The sequence below is a fragment of the Amblyomma maculatum genome, chromosome 8, assembly GCF_055883805.1.
Source record: "Amblyomma maculatum isolate TAMU_Amacu chromosome 8, ASM5588380v1, whole genome shotgun sequence".
NCBI lineage: Eukaryota > Metazoa > Arthropoda > Arachnida > Ixodida > Ixodidae > Amblyomma > Amblyomma maculatum.
The window spans coordinates 42,371,260-42,395,310 of NC_139351.1; the positions used below are offsets into that span (position 1 = coordinate 42,371,260).

The window sequence follows — 24,051 nt, forward strand, 5'->3', positions numbered from 1 at the left end:
AGTACGATTCATTGGTGGTTGGTTACTGAGGCAGTTGTGGTATATTGTATAATGATGTTGAACAAATTGAAGGGAATGGTCCAATCCTGCGAGGAAGAGCAAATTTTTTCATCTTAAGTTTCTCCATCACTCGTATTGAGCAGCAATGTCTGCCATATAAACACAAATTACAACAGTTTTCATGGCAGAAGAGTGGTCAAAACGAAAGCCTAGTAATCTTCATAAGGAAGATCATATGATAAATTGAATATTGTGGATTATAGAGAAACTGAGTTCTTAAGTAAGTCAAGTAGAAAATACAGTCCTTTAGAATTTATTTAAAAATGCAAGTAGTGTAGTATTTGAAATGTAAAAAATACTCAAACAATTTTAAAACCAACTTTTTTGGACTCATTCTCTTAAACAGCCCTAAAACATCATGGTAAAGCGTAGAAAACCAGCATGTAAATGTTTTTCCGGGAAAAAAAATCTGTGTCACGCTTGTGCGAGCAGGCGCTGTACAAAATATCACGCCTTACTAACCCTGTTCGCACTCTGCTCAGGTGGCCCGAATTTCGGCGCAATATAGCTTTTAATGGCCACTACTCTTACGAATTTTTATAAAGATACGCAAAATCAATTATTGTTTAGTCACTGAAGCAAGGAAACAACTTATGTACCATGCCGAAACTTTGTTTTCAAGGCGAGCAAGGATTCCAGAGACTGAGGGAGTTAAGACGGCATATTCCCATCAAGAAGTTGGTGTCATTTCCCCTGCACGAAGTTGAGACAATGCCCATGGCTGACATTGACACCACGTTCGCCTCAGTGCGACAGAACTGGCTCGACGGAATTGACATCCGCTACATTCAAGGCACGGAGCCATCGATTGAGTTGTTTAAGGTAGGGTAAACAGTATTCGGTCACACATTAATGAAAACGGCACTCGACAATGTGTTTCCAAAATATGGTGAATTGCTCTCGCCGGATGGGTTTTCGTCACCCTCAACTAAGGCTTGGTGGCCTTGCTGTGTGGTCGGCAACTGTTGCGGAATGCAGAGAAACAAAAGGACATGAATATTTAGAAGTGCCGAGCTTCGAAAGTGGGAAAACATTTTGGTAAAAAATAATAAAACAGTTCGGAACAACCACTAAATCCTAACAGAATGTTTTATGTTCCATCGACATAAATAGCATAGTCGCTAATTTTGCCACTATTACAACCTCACTGTTAGCAGTGGAAACCTTAGTGCTAAAGTCCTCTTTTGCTAAGGAAATATTTCAATGAAGGTACTAATTTGGTGCAATAAAAGAATATGAATAATTCATCCAGTATTAACATACTGGGCGAATGCAGAATCCATTGTTATAATGTGCTAATAGTCGCTTAATACTTATTCAAAAATGTTGCAGTTATTTCGGCTCTCAATGTTAGTCTACTTGCCACCATTAGGACCCCGTGGTCTTTAACTGCCCCCCACAAACGCCGGGACGAAGGCTGATTCAATGCTTCAATATGCATTTTTATAGCGCTAAACAATATTTATTATCTGCAACTATTCAGTAGCTACCACACTAGTGGGAGACTCGCATTCGATTTGAGAGAACCACTATTACTAGTGAGAATAGCTGAGCCTTCATCACACTGTGAAAAGAAAGAATGGCCTATACTTTCAATGGTAACACAACAAAGCGTCTCGAGGGCAATGTTTGACTCCATGTATGAGTCGATCAACTTTAATTGTGCTTTTCATGTTTCATTGTTTATGTTAGAGCTATAAAAGCCAGCTGGACTGATATGATGTGTAGGGCTGCACAGATGGAATTTCTGGCATGGGTCCTAAATATTAAATATCGAAACGTCTTGCTACGTTTTCTGAATGGCGCCCGAGTCGCCACCAATCCGTACAACGGCTGAGCTAGATATTTCCTTCACTATAATTGCGTTAAAATATATATTCGTGTTAGATGTAACTTGCATGAGACAGACCAGTTACTTTAATTACTAGGAGACTTGGTGTGAGTCGTCTACTGACGCCTCCAATAAATCATTAGCTATCGTTTTTTTAGCCTTCAATAAAATTCGCTTCAATACCCCCTGAATTTCTTATCGAGCCATTAGCATGAACGGGAACAATATTTTAAAACTTGAACCTTCAAGCTTTGGCTCAAGTAAACTTGTTTTTCTCTTCCAAGGAACTCCATGACCTGGCACAACAAAAGGGATACATCATTCATGGCGTCTTCGACAAGGTTCACATGAATGTAATGAGGTACATACCAAACCGCTTTATGGAAAATGTATTTTCGCATTTATTTTTAGACCTTCAGTTGGAGTAGATATCGCTTTAATCAGTGCGGTGAACAGCTTTAGAATATCCGAAGCCACAGTGACTTATGATAAATTCATACCTGAAGCAAGCACATGCAAAACGGCTGCAAACGCGCAAAATAACATCGTAATCTATTCGCCCGGTACGTTTGAGAGTTCCGAGGTCTCAAAGCTGAGAATGATCAATTGGAGATGCTGTAGTGGAGGAGTGCCGATTGAATTCGACCACCTGGAGTTCCTGACATGAACTGAAATCGCACTGCAGGCGGTCGTTTTTGCATTCTGTCACCGTTTCAGTACTTTCTGTCGACTCACTTCTACAGGATATTTCTGCTTTGGTCTTCTTTAGCGACCAAACACCCTGGCCAGTACGTCGAGTCCTCACCCACAAATATACTCAAGAGCATCGGTATCTCCGCTAAATATAGAGGTGTTTAGCATAACGGTAACGTATGGCGCTTGGCGTGTACAAGATTACCGGGCTCTTGGCAATGGCATTTGTAAAGGCAAGGCTATGTGAAACAACTGCGCGTGTCCGGCAGCTGCCCAATAACCTTAGCACGTTTGTCACAAACGCTGGAGCGCGTGGCGTCGACTAAAGTTAGTGCTTCTCAGTACTTTCGGATGGGTTCGACATCATATTAAGGTGATTAAGGAACAACCATGATCACCATTTGGACCATACCCACCCTTCAACTGTTTTTGTACGTAGCCGCAAGCTTTAAGCGGCGGTTATGGGCGTCATATTCAAGTTTCCGAGAATTCCTGTTAAGCATATACAACGGGTGAGATTTCTTTGGCTAATTTTTGCTTCTTTTCCGGAGATAAAAGATTTCTGGCTGTTAGTAGATTTCCCACAAAAATGTTATCTCATAACGTGGAGAAGCCGGCAATCCTTTATCACCTTCGTAATTTGTTTTTGAGGGACAAATCTTAGTGATTCGACTCCCAAGTTCATGATACTCTCATCTCCTCCATCTCCAAACAGACGCAGAGAGTGTGGAAAGATATGCTTGATTCTACGAGCTTAAGATCAGAGCCAGATTGTGCACAAGCCTATTTAACAGTATCTGCACGCTATTCTTAATATCCTGCCTCAAAAGTCTATGAAATAAACAGTCTTTCCTATTTAAGAAAAAAACTTATGTTAGGCAATAATCTCACGTAAGAAAACTGGCTCAGTTCCATTCAAATTGAAGACAAATCTCATACACTGTACTTATTATCGTAACATATATTGAATAATTTATCGAAATATGTGAGATTATGATATTTTTCTATGCGACTAGATGAGAAAACTTTATGATTTTATGGTCTCAGAAACGTTTGGACTCAAAGATGTTTCATACCTAGACGTAGAAAATAAAGTAGTCTGCCCTACTATATTTCAGAAGGTACGTTCCTCACGCTATAAGTTTAAGAATTTGAAGACGCAAAACTAAAAAAAAAAAGTTAACATTTTAACGGCGTCACCTATATATTGCCTTGATGTGTCAGCCGTCAGAAAATAAAATCCGTACAAGCGTAAAATAGGCCTAAAGGAAAACAATTCCCGAACACACAATTAAGAGAACAACACACGAGGCTTGGCATGAAGCACGTTACTCAGGTCCAGGTCGCCCAACACCCGTGCCTCACTTGTAAATAGCAGTGATACCACCTGAAAGGGCATATAGGTGCATGTATAGTAATTAGGCAAATAATTACAGCCCATTAGGTCAATCGCATTCGGACCATGAAAAGAAAATAACAAGAAGAATGCGATTAGGATGAAGCGCATTTGGCAAGCACTCGGAGATTTGGTCAGCAGCGTACCACTATCGCTCAAGAGGAAAGTATACAACAGTTGCATGTTACCTGTAATCACCTATGGGGCTGAAACGTGGAGGCTAACCAAGAAAGTTCTACTTAAGTTGTGGACAACGCAGAGGGCTATGGAACGAAAAGTGGTAGGGTGTAACATTAAGAGATAGGAAGTGAGCACAGTGGGTCAAAGAAATAAGTTACTGATATTCTTATGGAAATCAGGAAATGGGCATGAGCAGGACATCTAGTGCGATGAAATGATAACCGATGGTCGCTTAGGGTAACACACTGGATTCCAAGGGAAGGAAAGCGTAGCAGGGGGCGGCAGAAAGTTAGGTGGGCGGATGAGGTTAAAAAGTTCGCAGAGGTCAAGTGGATGCAGTTAGCACAGAACCGGGTTAATTGGAGAAATATGGGAGAGGCCTTCGCCCTGCAGTGGGTATAGTCAGGCTGCTGCTGCTGCTGCTGATGATGATGATGAGGTCAATCTGACGTCGAAATAGCCGCGCAGAGTAACGGCGAAATCCAGACGGGTTCTTGTGGTTCTCGACTTCGTCCGACGAAGGCTTAACTTCCGGTGGGTGAAATTTTGAAATGTTTGATCGTGAACGTGAGGGAAAGGACGCGATTTACGTGCTAAAAATGAATTAGAATTGTTCGAAAGTGTGTAAAGAATGGTAGTCAAGCTATTGAAGATTAAAAATATATTTATTGCAAGGCACTGTGGGATCTGCAGTGGAAAAATGCGAAAACCTGAGCGTCGCTCTCGCACACGGTACATCGCGAGCGCGGTTTGAACACAACAGCGTTCCATTGAACAGATCAAAGTTCACTGGCATTCTATAACTGGTTTACTGGTAAGAAAGGCGCTGTATCCGTCACTCATGAAATCTCGCTGACACATCTCGCCGACAACACAGCAATGCTCAGGCTTACACATTTCGCCAGTGCAGATTCTGTACTGCTCTCGGAATTATTTGTAAGAAATACAATGAAAAAAAAAGAGATGTGGTTGACAAAGCAGTTTTACAAAGGGCATCGCTGCAAACTCGCAGCCTTTAATTGCCCCACTCCCCCGCCTCTCTCTCCTTGCTATGTTTAGAAGCTGGTAGCGCCTGCCAGGTTGGCAAAATGACTACAAACGCAACTAGCGGAAGACAGAGTAAACCTTTTTGCTGTGAATATTTTACCTCTACAGATAAGATTCAATATTAGTGGAATATTTGTGGGAATTAACTAGCACAACCATTCGCAGTAGCAGAACAAATTCAAAACGTTTATCAAGTGTGTTACTTATTTAGCAATGTAGACGAAATGTTTCGAAAAATATTCAAGTGGCCAACAGTTGTAGGATACGCATGGCAAGCGCTTCAACCCACACTTTGTAAATTCTAGCGCATCCCTCGTCTTTTTCCTTTCTCCTCTATTTTCTCTTCTTTTTGCACGAGGCAGTGGAGTTGGCTCAGCTACAGAGCCAGTAGCAGGCTCGTGCATTTTCTTTTCCTTCTTCCTACAGCCAGAACAACAACATTGTGAATTCTCGCAAGCAAATCTCGCTCAATCTTTCTCTCATGGCACGTATTCCCCGTTCCCTAAAATGGAATGTCATTAACCACATTCCTCATAAGCGAAAAGAAAATGCTGCAGTCAGGGAGAATTTTCGCTTCGCTCCCCTATATATTTTTCCCAAGTGTAATGGGGATTATCCATTTAAGCCGCAGGAATTCGATAATCACTCAAATCATCATGCACTGTTCCAATTATATTTCGAACTCTTCTTCTCTGCATACGGACAGACACTTTCACATAGCGTCGCTGCGAGTCTACAAGCCACTGGCACAGGGACCGTTCGAAGCCGGACCAGTGCAGCCATTACCAGCTGTTGTAAGTTTGAATGAGCTACACTCCGACACCACTTTCGCCATTATTTTGGAGTCCACCGCCAGTTCAGTGAGGCATCACGGCTTTACGTTTGAAAAGTTGGTTTTTAAACGGTCATGATATTTCGAACTGCATCGTTGGTAATAAGTTGTTCATAAATTAGAGCAACACTTACATTCCGTCGTTAAGGGGCCGACGCGATAGCGTATCACATAAAGTTGGTGTTTCTCTTTTTATTTTCATTTCATTGTGTTATTAAAAAAAAATTATACATCAATGCATAGCATCAGCAAACACTGGCCTTTCTTCCGAGCAGTTTCGCACATTTGAACGCATTTTTCTTTCTTTTCAGTTATTTCAATTATGTACTTGTTCATTAAGTCACTGCATTTTTTTAATTACCTGATAGAGCATTGCCTTCTTATTTTGAGTATTTTGCCACCTTTCATTCAGTTATTTCAATTATGACTTGTTCAGTTAGTCACTGCATTTTCTTAATTAACCTCATCGAGCAATTGGATCTTATTTTAAGCCTTTTGACACCTTTAACTCTCTTCTTTAATAATTTTGATCTCTTAAGAGGGCCATGATGTCACAGCTATATGACCACGGCAATTGCATGGAGGAGGCTACAAGGGGGCAATCATATTAGTTTCTTTTGGGTATATGCTACAATTTCAAAAGATGAAAAGGATCTACATTGCATAACATATGGGAGATGGGGCACTCTAGATCATATTTGGGAATGTAAAAACAGCCCAGGAGCTAAAGAAAATATAGATAGAGACGCCTGCGAGACCCTGCTGCGAAGCGAGGACCCCGCTCAGCAGCAGCAAGCCATCCGCCCGGCGGCTGAGGCCGTGAAGCAACAATGCATATTCACCAGACCTTAGTTCGCGAGGCTCCTAAGTAAGGCTCCATCAGGCCTGCGTGCCGGGGAGTCCGAAACGGAGCTTCTTAAAAGTGATACAAAGTTAAATGAAGCTTGCTAAAACATAGCATATTTAATGAGAAATGGAGGTCGCCATATATCCCCAATATTAACCTGTCATTCAAGTTATTGTCCCTTAAACAAATATTTACAGATCCAGCCGAATTGTAAGCCCATATCCACTCACGTTGCGAGACAGGACAACTGCCGTTGTACAAGGCACGGCAGTAGAGGTCGGGAACAGGTTCAATGTTAATATGCGTCGTATGGTCTTACACGTAGTCTTGAGTTGACTCTACCATAATAAATATGTGTGCAAATAGAAAGGTAGCAACTGTGAAAGTAACAGCTGCGCTAGTACAACAGTGCACGCTGCTGTCTCTAGTCGGCCTTTCTATTGAAATGTTTTCGCCCGCAGTGGACAACTGCAATCCCACTCGATTTGTTGCACGGCAGATCCAAAACAGATGCCGTATGCAAGCTATGAAAATTAGTCGACAATTTTCATTAGTAAAAATTGCTACTGCTCTCTGAGCATAGTATACAGGCCGCTGTCTCGTCACGTTAGACAACTTTAGCAGACCCTGAACCCTTTCCATTCTGCTTTAAATAAACCGTCTATGTCCACGATGCTTAATTAGTTGCTGTCTTAAATTAGTGAATATGAACAGTAAAGAAAACACGCAGCACAGGAGAAACACAAAGGGAACTTAAGACAAGAGAACGAAATAAAAGGCATTACAAAAGTCACAAAATCACTTATTTAAATCTGCTTATGGGTGAAAATTGCGAGAGCTACTTTACGGCCGAGTTATTGAGTCATAACAGTTGGATGGATGGATGGATGGATGGGTGGATGGATGGATGGATGGATGGATGGATGGATGGATGGATGGATGGATGGATGGATGGATGGATGGATGGACGGACGGACGGACGGACGGACGGACGGACGGACGGACGGACGGACGGACGGACGGACGGACGGACGGACGGATGAACGGATGGAATGGATGAACGGATGGAATGGATGAACGGATGGAATTGATGAACAGATGGAATTGATGAACGGACAGAATGGATGGATGGATGGATGGATGGATGGATGGATGGATGGATGGATGGATGGATGGATGGATGGATGGATGGATGGATGGATGGATGGATGGGTGGATGGATGGATGGATGGACGGACGGACGGACGGACGGACGGACGAACGGACGGACGGACGGACGGACGGATGGATGGATGGATGGATGGATGGATGGATGGATGGATGGATGGATGGATGGATGGATGGATGGATGGATGGATGGATGGACGGACGGACGGACGGACGGACGGATGGAATCAACTTTATCAAAAAAAAATAAAAGGATAGTTCATCCAGGGTGGTCTCCTACTAGTCCAGGAGTCCACGACTTGTTCTTCACATAGAGCCTGATCCACCGGCTGTTTCTGGCCGGTGAGCTGAGCGATCCGCCAAACAAAATCCATGGAAGAATAAGTGGGATGGGGATTAGGGGTGCTGCCTGGGGGAAAGAATATTCCCGCAGGTATTAGAAAAGTGTGAATTTGGGCATGCCACATATGTCATAGTGAAGGGCCAAGCTGGGGTAAAAGCACGAGAAACGGTAGAGGGAAATGCAGCAACCTGTCGCCAGTTGTCGCCATGTGGCACTGGAATAATGGCGACAAGGTGCTGTAGGGTGGGGTGGCTTCCTACGGCTGAGCCTGTGGTTCACAGGAAGAGGAAGGCGCTGTAACTGTCACACTTGATCTGTGGTCACCTGAACCGCGCCGTAAGGGAAGGGAGGAGGTTGGGAATGAAAGTGGACAGAGAAAAAGAGGAGCCGTAGTGGAGGGCTACGCAGTAATTTCGACCACCTGGGGATCTTTAACGTGCGCTGACATCACACAGCACACGGTCGCCACTTCGTTTCGCCTCCATCGAAACGCAGCCGCCGCGGTCGGGTTCAAACCCGGGAACTCCGGCACAGTAGTCGGGCGTCTTACCACTGCACCACCCCGGCGGGGCGCTGAGCTTGTGGAATGATGTTGCGACGAAAGGAAGAAAAAAAGGAAAATGCATGCGCATGCTACTGGCTCTGTAGCGGAGCAACCTCCGCTACCTCGTGCGGACAGAATAGTAAATAGAGAAGGAAGAAAAAGAAGAGGGAGAGAAAGACGCGTGTCGCAACAGCCGTCGTCCACGACCGAAGCGATGGCGGGTGCAATGACGGCCTACAATAGATAAACATTCGGTAGCAGGCTAGCCTTCGCCGCAAGCGGCGTTTGCCTTCCATTCCTAATGTGTCTCAATGTCAACGCCACCATTCAGGGTGATGCCATCCTTTGACCGGCCCCATGCCGCCTCTTTCGCGCTGCGACGCCATGTTGAATCACGGCAGGCGCTCGGAGTCTTCCTTCCTCCATGCTTCGAGCGGTCGCAGTTGCGTGGTGCAAGCAGCTAAGCTTGCGTTGTTTAAGGCAGTCGATAACTCGCTGGTGGTTTTGTTTGAGAGTGTTAGACCGCGTTTAATGCCGGCTTGTAATGTCCACCGAGCGAGTATTACGAGCGTTTTTGTGTGCTGATGTGCGCTGGATGAACCTGTGAAGAACTAGCAAGTTGTTTTAATTTCCCTTGGCGCTCAAAAGGAAAGATAGAAATTTGATCGACCGAACGCCACTGAGAACCTATATACCGACGTGGTGAGTTTCAGGATAGTTTTGACCTATATTTCATTTTGAATATTATTTTTTTTTTGCGCGCGCGTAGTGTCGTAGTTGATGTAGAGCCGAATGAAGATGTTTTTTTGGCATCGCTGTCTCGCGGATCTCAAGTCAAGGCTCCTAGTGTATATCTTTAGATTAGTGCATATTGCGCCGCTGTAATCACAAGCAATGTAGTCAATGTTATACTGGCGGTTACATGTTCGCCATTCGATATATGCGACCTTCATTCCCGACCATGTTTCCAATTATGTTTCGGAGCTAAATGCGTAAGCATGGTGTGTCACATGTAAACACGCCGTCCACACGCATTATATTACTCAAATTTCTCCTGGGTTTTCTGGACCGGTGTCTGTTCTAGTCTGCGCATTGTTTATAAACATGCGAGGCTCGGTAATGTACAGCAACATTTTTATGAAAGCGCTCTTTTCAGCACTTGGAATAATTCAAAGTATTTTTTTTCTATCATTATAAATTAGCTTCAGTAATACCGTTGGGGGTTTTATCTTTCCTAAGCACCACTCTAATGAGAACGGGCTCGTGAGAAATCGACAGGATGGACGCCGCCTGGTATAGTTCAGAGGTTTCACCGTACTGTGACTTTGGCTGTAATCCTAGTACTGGACTGTACATTTTTTCTCAATTTTCAGTGATTCCAAACAATAATCCTTATTTTTTTATTATCCATTCAGCTCAACAGGAACCTAGTAAACTCTATGCGAGATTTCCTGCAAAATGTAAACCTCCTGGAGAGAAAGACTCCTCATCAGCTTCTACGGCAGAGGCTGGCTAAGCGATCCTGGCGATTCTGAAGACTATTATGCCAGCTTGACTGTGGCTGACGTCAACTTGCAGTAGACTGCTTTGTTCTGTCATACCATACTCTACACATTAGCTTTACCAGTCTTTCTTGGTGCAAATTTTGTTTATTTTTGTTTTATTTTTGTTGCGAATGTTACTTCAAACTGAACAAATCAAAAGTTTTTCTTCACGTTTGTCCCGCCACTCATGGTTTGCATCTCTTTTCACGCGTGCTTTCTTATCTTATATATAAAGGTTACAGCAGATTGTACAAGCACGATATATATGCCCTTCTGGTTTCGGAATTTATATTATACTTTACTGTTTTCCTATGTTAAATTGCACTCAACATTTGAAAAATGATTTGCATTGTACGGGAAAAATAATCCAGCGGAGACGACGCGTTCATAAGATACGTACAGGGGCTGCGCTGGAAGCTCAAAATAAACTTTCAAATAAAAAGAAAATTTCAGTGGTATTTTTAGAATGTTACGAACGCGCTGTTTCGGCTGTTTTTTATTTTTTTCCCCAAGTACCATGCATCAATTTGATCAGCAAGCTTACGCTTTTTCAAATTCGCATCGTATTCGGTTTTGCTCTCTTTACTCTCTGCTAGAGTGAAGTTGATAAGCTTCAATTCAGTCGGCAGGAAATACAATTCCACATAGCCATTAAAATACAGTTCTTACACTGATCCTTATATGGGTGCTTCTGCTTTTCGCAATGAAAAATTTTTAAAGTCTATTACTCTTATTTCGGTTTTACATGTTTCAGAAAACAACGTGTATAGTTTATGGTGACCTCAAATTCATTTTTTGTGTAGGTTCATAGCATACTTTATTATTCAGTAGAGATCACCGTGAATAAAGTATAAGAAAGGAATTCCAGTCGAGCAACCGGTGCGCAGGTCCATGGTGCAAGCGAACTTTGCATGCTTGCCAATGCACGGACTCCTGGCGAATGGAAGCCCATGAGAAAAACTAAACAAATGAGAAACTTGCATAATCATTTATGCTATCAACATCTACAAAAGTCGGTTTTCGCGGGCGCCGAGAAAAAGAAAAGGCGCTGTGGCAACGTTCGTAGACTGACGTTCACGCATGATTAGCATATACCAGCACCACCCGTAAACATGGATTTGCTTCTTGTAAGCAATATACGGCAGAATAACTCGCAGTTTTACTTCGAAAGGTTAGAAAGCAGGCCGACATCAGTTTCTGCGAGCACAAAGAAGAGAAACAGCCCACGCGGCGAAAGCGAATCCAACCGCACGGCGCGAGCGGCTGAGTGCGGCCGTCATCAAAGCAACGGATTTAAAAAAAAACAGCACGATTTGAGAAACAATAAGATATCTTATCTACTTAGGACAGGTAGTAACCGCAGATCCGGACCATGAAAAGGAAATAACAAGAAGAATAAGATTGGGATGCAGCGCATTTGGCAAGCACTCGCAGATTATGACTAGCAGCTTACCGGTATCGCTCAAGAGGAAAGTATACAACAGTTGCATCTTACCTGTACTCACCTATGGGGCTGAAACGTGGAGGCTAACCAAGAGGGTTCTACTTCAGTTGAGGACCACTCAGAGGGCTATAAAACGAAAAATGGTAGGGGTAACATTAAGAGATAGGAAGCGTGCAGAGTGGGTTAGAAAAACAACTCAAGTTACCGACATTCTAGTGGAAATTAAGAAGAAATGGGCATGAGCAGGACATGTAGTGCGAAGAGAGGATAGCCGATGGTCGCTGAGGGTAACAAACTGGATTCAAAGGGAAGGAAAGCGTAGGAGGGGGATGCAGAAAGGTAGGTGGGGAGATGAAGTTAAGAAGTTCGCAGGGGTCAAGTAGATGCAGCTAGCACAGAACCGGGTTAATTGGAGAAATATGGGAGAGGTCTTCGCCCTGCATGGGTATATTCAGACTGATGATGATGATAATATTTTTCCAGCATAGTGTAGCACAACATGGCGGCGAAAGGATCGGTTAAATATTAACATGCTTTTCAATTCTACGCACAAGTTCGGCTCTTCAGGCCGTAAACTTAGGTCGTACAATTGCGTATCCGACAATTGGGTGTTAAAATGCCTATTAAGAATGAAATTACTGGAAATGCGATATTGATGAAAAAGAATATTGAAATTGCAACACTGTGGAACGCCGAAATCAAGAACAGCGCCTATACGCATGCTAGCGCTGCAGATCCCGTGTACTTCAAAAATGAAAGATGACTTAGCTCTGCTATGCCTGGATATACGTAGCGACAAGCAGTGACTACCTCGGGATCAGATGAAGTTAATTTATCCAGCCTTCTGCGCCGTTCACCAGCAGCTAAACATTTTTGGTTTCTATGTCGAGCGCGTCTACGTTCACCGGCATTCTGTAATTAGTTTACAGGAAATCAAAGGCGCAGCATCCGTCACTTGCGGAAGGAAAGAAGTGCGGCCCGGCGGCGTTAGAGCGCACTCGTGCCCGCTGGGTCCTCATAGCTGACGGCAGATGGGTGACGTCACATGTTCTATGGTGCGGCCTTCGAGGAAGCGCCAAATAAGATGCCCGCATGGACACAAGGATGAAACGCCCGGCGGGGTCAGCTTTGTATATTCGGGAATCTCCTGGTGACATCACCACCAGTCATGACGTCATTACCGGATGTGAGGCCATTATTACCTTCGTTTCTTATGCACGACCAGGTGTGACGTCATGATGGCGTCACGGCCGATGACCTCACGATGTGATGTCTATGGACGCCTCAAACGTCTAACCATTACTATTGGTTAGAGATAGCTAACCATGACTTGTACTTTCTGAATACTAGTTGATGTCGGATTAGTGTTAGTTGCACACCCCTTATTTAGTAAGTGATGGTTAGTGATAGTTACGATGACCTCCAAATGCATGGATTCCTATGGGCATCTTCAGCGCCGACGGAGCTTTACTATTGATTAGTGACAGTTAACCATCATGTGCACTTTCTGAATACCAGTTAACGTCTGAATAGGGTTAATTTAGCACGCCTTATCTAGTAAGTAACGATTAGTGATAGTTATGGTGACCTCCAAATGAATGGGTTTCTATGGACATCTGCAACGCCGGCGGAGCTTGGCGAGGGGGCTGCGCAGCTCATGTGATGTGCTCAAAGTTTATTTTTCCACGAGATAAGGAGGCCCCTAATCCCCGCCTCCGGCACGCAGGCCTAAGGAACGGGTGGCGAGACCTCCGCGAGTAGAAGCAGGCAAAGAAGTCTTGGCCCTTCGCGGCTTCTTACGGCAGTCGGATGGCTTGTTGCTGTGAAGAAGGGACCTCGCTCCGCAGCAGGGCTTCCCAGGCTTCTCTACAATTCATATTTGGTTTAGCCCCTTAGGAGCTAGCATACTCCCAGATTATATGGTCGAGGGTCCCTCTCTCTCCACAGTGCTTGCATTTATCGTTTTTTTTCTATCGTCCATCTGGACACAATATGCCCAGACCGGGTTTACAAAGTTCCCAGCTTGCAGGCGCAGCCATGCGACTGCCTCCCTATTGTTTAGACTTTTATCCGGTGGTGGCACTAGTCTCCTGCTTAACCTGTACTATTGAAGAATCTCCGTAAAATTTTTCCTACGCTCGTTCATGTTCCGGCAGTCTGATGGCTCCACAGTTACCCAAAAGTAGAGAGCTCGGGCCAACTCGGGGGCCGCTTCGTTGCGACGAACGGGTCCAAAATAGGCGAATTTTTAAACCCTTTCGAAAATTCCAAATAGCCGTTTTGCTATCACTGATTATGAAATTGACTTGCGTTCCGACGCAAGTGAGCGCTATTGCAACTTCTTCAGCCGTTGCGGCTTCTAATGGTGGCGGCTGATACCGGGGCACCTCGGCCGTCGACCATCGAGACGACCGCCACGACCGTTTTGCCACTTGCCGCATCCACGTACGCAACCAACTTTCTGTCCATCGAATCGAAGCGTCTAATTAGGGCTTCTACTCTCTTCTCCCTCCTCTCTGTGTTGAATATGGGATGCATGGTACGAGGGAGGGGGGGAATGATGATATTTTCTCGGCAGTCCTGTGGGATACATGATTTTTCAAGTAGTCCCCTATCTGTCTGCAGGCCTACCGTTACGAGTATAGTTCTACCCGTTGTCGTTCAACTTAACCTTTCCAGCTGCGAAATTTTGACAGCCTCCGCTATTTCGTCCCAGCTAGTGTACACTCCCATAGAAAGGAAGTTCTCTGTGGATGTGGTAATTGGTAAGCCAGGGCCCTCTTTATTAACGGTCGAATTAGAGAGCCCAATCTCTTCTTCTTCTCCGACCTGATATTTAAGAACGGCGTGGCATAGCTCACGCGACTTATTACGTAAACTTGCGATATTTTAAGCAAGCTTCTTTCCTTCATTCCTTGTCGTTTCAACGCTATCCTTCTAAATTTGTCCATGGCTTGCGTGGCGAATCCCTCAAGCTTTTTGATTGTTCCATCATTACATCCATTCTCCTGAATGAATAGTCGTAAGATTCTGATTTGATCTACCTTTGGAACTGGTTTCCCTTCTACTTTAATGTCAAATTCCCAGCTGCGCTTGCGTCGGAGTGACTTAGGGTTATAGATTAATAATTCCTATTTTTGCGGAGAGCATGATAGACCCTTACTGGCAGCGTAGTCTGCGACAGTGTCCGCCGCAGCCTGCAGGTGCTCCTCAATGCTCGCATCACCACCCTGGTTAATCCAGATATTGATGTCATCCGCAAGAATACTGCGATTTAGCCCCTTGATGCTCCTCAGAGATTCTGGGAGGCTCTCATCGCCACGTTGAAAAGGAACGGGGAGAGAACCAAGCCCTGCGGCGTGCCCCTGCTCCCTAACTTCACTATGGGGGACTGAATGTCTTCATACTTCATAAAGGCAGTTCAGTTTCACAAAAAGACCTTGATGTAGTCGTATGTTCGTGCACTTTCTCCGATTTCTTGGTGACCCTCGAGAATCGCTTCGTGTTTTACTTTATCAAAAGCCTTTCTCACGTCCAGGCCGAGAATGACTCTGGCGCCAGTCGATTATGTCGTATTTAAGTAGGAGCATCACGTCCTGCGTGCTCAAACCCGGTCGGAAGCCGACCTTGGCTTCCTGCTTGGCAAAAACTCAGATTATTCGCTCTGGTCACAAGTGTGCGACGCCGCCTACAATACCTTACGCCGCTTCCTCACATCCCCGCCAATCCTGCGCTATTTTGACCCCCAGGCGCCCACCGAAGTGCACGCAGGCGCCAGTGGTATCGGCCTCAGCCATGTGCTTGCTCAGCGCCCCTCTAGCTTCGGCGAATACGTAGTCGCTTACGGCAGCCGCATTCTCATGAAAGCCGCAACGAACTACTTAGTAACGAAAAAGGAATGCTTGGCCATTGTCTAGGCACTCACAAAGTTGCGCTCTTACCTTTACGACCGTCCTTTTGATGTAGTCACTGATCTTCATGCCTTTTGCATGGCTTTCATCGCTCAAAGACCCCTCTGGCCGGATGGCATGACGGGCTCTTCGTCTCCAAGCATATGATATCCGTGTCGCTTACCGATCTGGTCGCAAGCATAAAGACGCCGACGCTATCTCTCGCTCGCCGCTTCAAGCCGACCTTGCCAGCCTCTCCGTCTTGGACCCCGTAGCGTATACGCTCAATGTCAGTGACATGCATGTCCGCCAAACAACGAAAGGGCACATGGATCGCCTCACTTATTGACTACCTCTTCAACAATTCGGAGATTACCCCTTCACGGGTCCTTCGCCGCCAAGCTTCCCACATTCAGATTCGGGATAACCCCCTTTATCGGCGCAACTGCAATTCAAGTGGACGGAAATGGGCCCTCGTGATCCCGCGCCATCTACAATACGGACCGAAATATGTGCAGCTTTCCACGCCTATCCGCAGTGCGGTCATGCCGGAGTTTCCAAGACGTACACAAGAATCCGTCTTCGCTACTATTGGCGCGGTATATACAACTCGATTCTCAGGTACTTTCTATCGTGCCTTACTTGTAAACGCCGCAAACCTGCCTCTCACAGTTCGGCAGGTGAGTAACAGCAGCTAATATGTCCGCTTAGACCCATCGCATTGGCATTGATCTCTACGGCCCTCTTCCCGACACGCCTCGCCGGTGTGGCGCAGTGGTTACGGCGCTCGACTACTGTTCCCAACGACGCGGGATCGAATCCCGGCCTCGGCGGCCTCTTTTCTATGGAGGTGAAAAGCAAGGTGCCCGTGTGCTGTGCGATGTCAGTGCACGTTAAAATAAATACCCCGGGTGGTCAAAATGCCAGGCGTCCACCACTGCGGCGTTTCTCATAGCCTGAGTCACTTGGGAACATTAAACCCCGCAAACCAACCAAAATCTTCCGTACACAGCTGACGGCAATCGCTGGGTAATTGTCACGGTCGACCATCTTACGAGATATGTCGAAACCGCAGCGCTAACAGCTGCAACAGCCACAGATATGGCCGGTTTCTAATTGACGAACTTCATTTTCCGTCACGGTGCCCCATGTGTTTGCTCTGCGACAGAGGCCGCATTTCTTCTTATCTGACGTCGTTCGAGCCCTGCTCGCTCAGTGCAAAATCACCACCGCACTTCCACCGCAGCCACCCACAAGCAAACTGTCTTACAGAACGATTTAGTCGCACCTTCGGTGACACGTTCGCGAAGTACGTCGGGTCCAACCACACCAAATGGGACATTGGCCTTCCTTATATCTCCCATGCATAATACACAGCTGCGCAATCAAGCACGGGTTTCTCTCCGTTTGTTTTGCATTATGGTCGGCATCCATCTGCTCCCCTTGATACTGTGCTCCCCTGCAACCCTGACGGATGTGTAAGTACCATTGTTACCAAAGCTGCACAGCACGCCGAAGAATGCCGCCAGATTGCGCGGTCGCAAAAGAACGACCCTCAATGGCGCCAAAAACAGCAGCATGACACCAATCAGATGAATGCACCACACTTCGATCCCGGCTCACTCGTATGGCAATGGGTTCCATCCGGCAGCCCCGGCCTCTCAACAAAACTGGTCTCCAAGTACCATGGGCCCTATCGCGTTGTCGAGCGCATTTTGACCAGTCAATTACATTGTTCAAACTCTTATGCCATCTTGTGATCTTCGGCGCCGTGGCCATGAAATTATACATGTGCTGCGCCTTAAGCCGTTCTACGACCCCATTGTATCTTCGTCCCCTTAAGTCGTCAAGATGGCTCCTTTTTCTCTAGGGGGGCATTGTGAAGAAGTTGGACCCCTTCGCTGGACTTTGACGAAGAGGACGCAATTGTGGAATTGCCATCGGGTAGATTGGGTTGTTCTTGATCGCCCCGCTTCCTCGCCGACCTTGACACTGTCCTCGACGATCCTCTTCTACAATATCATTGAATTTCCTGCACCAAGGACTTCACCCCTCGGGATTTCCATTTTCATTAACGGCGCGGATTCGGAAGGACCCCTGCTTGTAGTTTCCCAGATGCTACCTCTTCTCTCTTTTAGAGTTTCTTGTGTGCCCTTGCTTACAACTGCCGTTCTAAGCTGTAATAATTGAGACTCTCGTGATTCGGGCTCAACTCTTCAACAAGACACCTCTGCGATGCCGGAAAGTAAAACCTCAGGTCAGCTTGTATGCGTTCTCGTTTCCTTTTAACCCTTATTGAGCATGCGTCCAAACCAGCGCTGCCTGCGTTGTCAGAGCTTGGTCGACTGTGGCATATTTTGCGCCTATCGTAGATATTCAGATTGCCTCATTAAGAATCACTATAATCTTGGCCTCACATTGCGCCGGCTGGGAGGCGACCCTGCTAGGCTGCTATGACCTGCAGAACTAAAAGGCCTTGATCGAACGCTCTCGGGCAGCGGCCAACGCTACTGGGGTTCCGTAGTAGAGACCCCACCTAGTATTTGTAAGGAATAGATCTTCAAAGCCCGGCTCATGCATACCTCCACACCTTTTGAATCAATAAACGTTTTTCTGCAATGGCTCCCTCCTCCACGTTCGGTGCGTATCAGTGTGTGGTGCTGCATGACGACACTGGTTTTTCAATCTCCCTGGAAACCACCACGGCGTAACCCGTGTCATAATAGTATATTCCGCAGCTTTCGTCAGGAATACTTTCTGCCTAACTTCAAAACTAGCCGGTACTGTTCGCACTGTCCCTACGTCTGCTCTCGTTATAAACTGTGTGCAGATTTCGGGGAATTAGAGAATTGTAGTAACATGAATCAGGAATAATTAAAGAAGGTGGTCCTCGCCAGGTGTCAACGTGTTTCAGGTTTTTACAGATAACAAGATTTTATTGTTTACCGCGCAGGAGGCCACTGTGCAGGAATACGCCGCGGCGGTGGCCGCCGCACAGCTGTCTTCTGCCGGTAACCACTGCATCGCCTTCAGCGTGGCGGCCGTTCGATTTGAAGGTGCGAAGGATTCCGGCGACTATGGCCAGGCGGTTGACAAGATTGAGTACTGCAAGGTCAGTGCTGGCAAGCTGGATCCAAAAGGGCATAGCTAAGACAGCACGTTGCCCCTCGAATGTTGCTTGAATATTGAAGGCGTTTTCAAATGTGAATATATACTTCTTATCTTTAACAACAAACACTGGAATCATTTACAATATTAGGTACGGTTTAGTTATACATGACAAAAGAGGCGAAGCGCTAGAACCAAAGTGACTTATAAGGAAAAACGGTAGCGCTTGACTGTCACTTAAAGTCATATTTAAATATTATTGCCATGGGAAGAGCCGATTTACTTCACATGGAGACACTTTTGCTTGACCGCATGTAAAAGCTGAGAATAAAAAGCTGTGTAGACGACTGCCCTTTGAAGCGACATATAAGCAAACTCTGAAGGTGCACTGTAACAGATGTCCAAGTTTTAATATAGAAAAAACACTGTTATCGGGAATTCCACAGCATCATATGGAAGTTCGTTGCTGATGGCAACAACTTTATACATAATTTTAAATATTTCTTAAGTGAAAGATTATCTAGCTTAGGTTGACGGGGTCCTGTGCAAAGAACGTGTTCGTCGCCGTTGTGTGGTCCTCGGAAGGGTTAGGCTCAGATGTGTGGTTGGGATCGATAGAGGAAGATATGAGGCACCTGGATAAAAAAAAAGTTGTCAATAGGGTAACTAATTAATTACAGCCAAAAATACATGAGTAAAATCGATAAGATGTCAAAATATACATACCAGTAATGTCAAAGTCAAAAGGATGTGACATCACACCAACTGGAAGTGCAGGTGTTTCTGAAATAATCAGTCAAATAAATGCGTGATAGTGATGAGAGGTAGGCAATGAGTGTCCTATATTCTAGAGCGCATTTCAGACCACTAAATTGCGATGAGTAAAATGCCTTTGTAGCGCGGTGGTACTTAGCCCTCCACAAAGGCACTTCCTTCTCTTTGCATTCACTCACACTTTCATCTTTTTTTTACTGCTCCTACGGCGGCTAAATGCCTCATCTAGCCACCCCACCATACTTCTCTGTACAGGTGTCAGAAGTGTGACAGATACTGCGCCTTTATTAATGCCACTTCGTAAGCAGAAGCTCACCCTGTTGAACACTCTTGTCAGAAGAGCGATCAAGGCAGCCATGGGGCTTCCTCAAAGCACGTCTACAGACTACTTATCCCAACTTGGCATTCATAACACCACTGAAGATTTGCATGAAGCGCATCGCCTGCGCAACTTGTCCGCTTAGCCGCCTCGTGAACTGGAAGGCATGTCCTTCAAATTCAAAATATTGCTCTGCCCTATACCACCCAAAACCACGAAGATCTGCTACAGAATATCCGCCGAGCCATTGTCGTCAAACCTCTCTCCAAGCACATGCATGCAGAATATCACCAAGACCGCCGACAAGCAAGAGCCACTCAACTCTCTCGAATATAGGACAGCCAACCGAATTCTCTGTACGTAGACGCTGCTGGCCCTGTTAACGAATATCTTTCCATTACCGTTACATCTCCAGCGGGCACTTTCATCAACTATGCCTCTCTTCGCACCAACGAACCGAGTATTGCTGAAGGAGCAGACATCGCTCTGGCCACCGCCACTAATGCACAAGCTACCATCATGTCACATTAGCACACGGCCTGCGGTAACTATCTGCGCGGACGCATCGGTGCCGCAAGCCGCCGAATCCTCGCCGCATGCCCTCCAAAGAGGATCAGTGTGATCTGTATTCCAAGACACCAGTTGATGCCCGGCAGTGAAGCTGCCTATCGCTCCAAGCGCTCCTTACTCATGCCTCCCCTCTTCCGGATCACGCGTATTCCTCCCCGATCCTTGCATACACAGAACTGCTTGAACACTACAGGCTGTCTCGCCGTACATTAACACCCCCTTAACCCACCCTGCCTATTCAAGAAGCAGCAAGGGTGGATAACGACAGGGGTGGATCGAAGAGGCATACAAAGAAACGAAAAAAATTCTGCTGTCCACACGATCCTCCGCACGCTGTCGGCTCCTTCGCCGCAGCGTCGAGGCTCCGCGCTGGCGACCTGGTAACCGCAATACTGCGTGAATGCTTCGGGTGGTCGCTGCTGGTTTTGCGCATCTTTTATTTTGCCTTCCATGCTTGCTCTACATAGTTTTCTGAAGCAACATTACAAGGCAAATGTCGAGTGTATAGCCCCTCCCGCAACCAGCCAAGCAGAAAAAAAAATCCGGGTCGATCACGTACAAGCAACACCGACTGCAGCGCATAGTGGGCTCTAACCGGGAAACAGATGCATTAACAAAATAAATGCACACCTCACAGCATGAATTGCGACGTTCCGACTTGAAGTAGAGGAGAAATAATAAATTATTTAATTAATGAAATACGGTAAGCGTCTGTATGTGGCGGCAAAAAGAGGAAGGTTGAGAAAGTTCGAATTATGGACTAAAGAAGAAACCTGTCGCGATGTATAAAAGAAACAGCGGGAGAAACCTGGCTGCTGAGAGACGTGGGCCTTGGGAAATATTTGCCGAAAAGTTGAACATAGGGTTGTAAGAATATACGAAAAAAAAATGAATCAGAGAAGCAAAACATGAGGCCATTTGGGGGGGGGGGGGGGGGGGCAGGCCAAAAAAGCATAATTTAGAAAGGAGAAAAAGAACCACCAACGCGGACTCGAGCTACAAAGCGCACAGTGCATTAAAAAGCGTATCCGACGATTACGTTACTTCCTTATGCGAAACTTTAGCGCAGCTCATCAGCTGTTTGATCTTTTTGATAGATTGAGGCAAAGATTTCGAGCAAGACACGCATGCACAATTACAGACTTTTTTTTTTTTTCCACGCGTATGCCTTCAAGAAACACTTAATACACGCCACACGCAATGGGGACACACCTCAGACGCATGCAAAGGTAACCTAATATCTACCGCAATGGCTGATCATAACCTCGGCCTGATGACAAACCCCACTGTTCCCACTCGCATCGGCACAAGTGTCACTCGAGATACCACACCGGACCTCACATGGGCCTCACCAAATTTAATTGTTAAATCTCATATGGTGCTACAAGACAGCCTTGGGAGTGACCACTTCCCAGTGTCCACTACTATCGCTTACGATTCCAAGATTTTCAGCCCTCGCACACACCTTCTCACCGACTGGGATAAATTGCGCTCATACTTGGCAGCTGACTCTATCGAAGTCCCTACTGCCACCGACTGGACAGACCGCCTGGTGGAGGCCATCCGGGTGAACTGCAAACGGATTAAAAATACTCCTACTGCACCGCAGGTTGATCCGCACCTGGCTCATCTATGGGAGGCCCGACAGGGACTTCTCAAACGCTGGCGTCACCAGCGACACAATCGTAAATTGAGACTCCGCATAGCCGCTCTCACTCGTGAGGCATAAGAATACGCCAACGCCTTAGCCCGTGCAAACTGGGCAACCTTTTGTAACGACCTCAAGGGTACATTAAACACTAAACGCACGTGGGCCCTCCTACGCGCTCTTTTGGATCCAACAACCGCTAAAGCACAGACACAAGTAAACACACAACGTCTGATACAGCTAGAACTCCAAAAAGGCACCGACGTAATTGGTCAACTACGGGACATCTATATACCCATATCCCTTCAGTCAGCAGATCCACTAAATCCACCTCCGCCTAACTTCGAACTTGATGTTGACATCACCTTAAATGAAGTTCGCCGAGCACTCTTTAAGATTCGCCGCTCCACGGCGCCAGGACCGGACGGCATAACGTACAAGGCATTACTCAATCTGGACGAAGTCTCTCTCCAGGAACTCACGGAACTCTTTAATAACCACTGGCACGCTGGGACGCTCCCATCAACCTGGACCCACGCCAGCATGCGATTTATACCCAAACCGGGCAAATCCCTCACTCTTCAAAACCTGCGCCCTATATCCTTAACGAGTTGTGTCGGCAAGCTCTTCGAGCATGTCATTCTCAATCGTCTGCAACCGTTCCTAGAAGCAACAGGCTTTCTCTCCCATGTTCAATTTGGATTCCGCCCAAACCTCTCGGCACAAGACGTACTTCTCGCCCTTAAAGAGTCTCTCTTACACACTAAGCGCCGTACAGCCTCTACACGCGCCATACTGGCCCTGGATATTCACAAGGCATTCGACACGATAAGCCATGACCATATCCTGACGACATTAGCCACCACGGGCTGCGGCACGCGCATATGGCAGTATGTTCAGGCCTTTCTTCAGGGAAGCACGGCACAACTTTACCTTGGGGATATTGCCTCCCAGCCTTTCCCCCTGCCTAACCGCGGAACACCTCAAGGGGCGGTCCTATCACCGCTACTTTTTAACGTGGCCCTAGCGCCATTAGCAAAGGCCCTTGCTGCTATCCCAGAGCTCCACACAGCCTTATATGCAGATGATATAACCCTCTGGACAACAGGCGGATCCCTTGGAATAGCCCAGGATATCTTGCAGTCTGCCATAGACATCACCACCACCTATCTAGAAAACACAGGCCTCCGATGCTCCCCAACTAAATCGGAACTAATGCAGCTTAAACCCATACCCGCTGATCCCCCCATTGAACTTCACATGTACGGAAACCCAGTGCCCATTGTGTCTCAGATGAAGATTCTCGGCCTTCTCATTAACAACGCACTTGATGCAACCGCCACCCTTCAACTCTTGCAAAGACAGACTAACCAGGTTGCTGGACTAATCAGGCGTATGGCTGCGCGCAACCATGGGCTGTCGGAACGCGAAGCCCTCAATATGACCAATGCATTAATAATTAGCCGAATCACATACCACCTCCCATATCATATACTCACTCAGCGCCAAACAGAGCAGGCGGACATCCTAATACGCATGGCCGTAACCTCCGCCCTATGTCTTCCACGGACGGTTAGCACAGAACGTCTGCTGGCCACTGGTACTCACAATACCGTGAACGAATTATTAGAAGCTCAACGCACCAACCAATTAGTCCGCCTGAGTCGCACGGAAACAGGACGATGCCTACTGCGACAACTCCGTCTCAATCCACCCATCACCACCCCAGCAAGTGCTACACCTTTCATGATCTCTCCGGGCACGCAGGATCAAATATACCAGAAGCCCCTACCACGCAACATGGGCGCTTGCCT

General features: G+C 46.3%; 1 protein-coding gene across 1 annotated transcript in view; it reads left to right on the forward strand.

The window, feature by feature from the left end:
* The window catches only part of LOC146181047 (uncharacterized), a 34,007-nt gene extending 13,457 nt beyond the window's left edge, over positions 1-20,550 (forward strand). Inside the window, exons 6-11 of the mRNA XM_084575685.1 lie at positions 683-882; positions 2,176-2,252; positions 5,914-6,001; positions 18,772-18,930; positions 20,303-20,375; positions 20,435-20,550. Of these exons, the coding sequence (XP_084431811.1) occupies positions 683-882; positions 2,176-2,252; positions 5,914-6,001; positions 18,772-18,930; positions 20,303-20,375; positions 20,435-20,550 (713 nt within the window). The remainder of the gene's footprint in view (positions 1-682; positions 883-2,175; positions 2,253-5,913; positions 6,002-18,771; positions 18,931-20,302; positions 20,376-20,434) is intronic.
* The last annotated feature ends 3,501 nt before the right edge of the window (positions 20,551-24,051 follow it).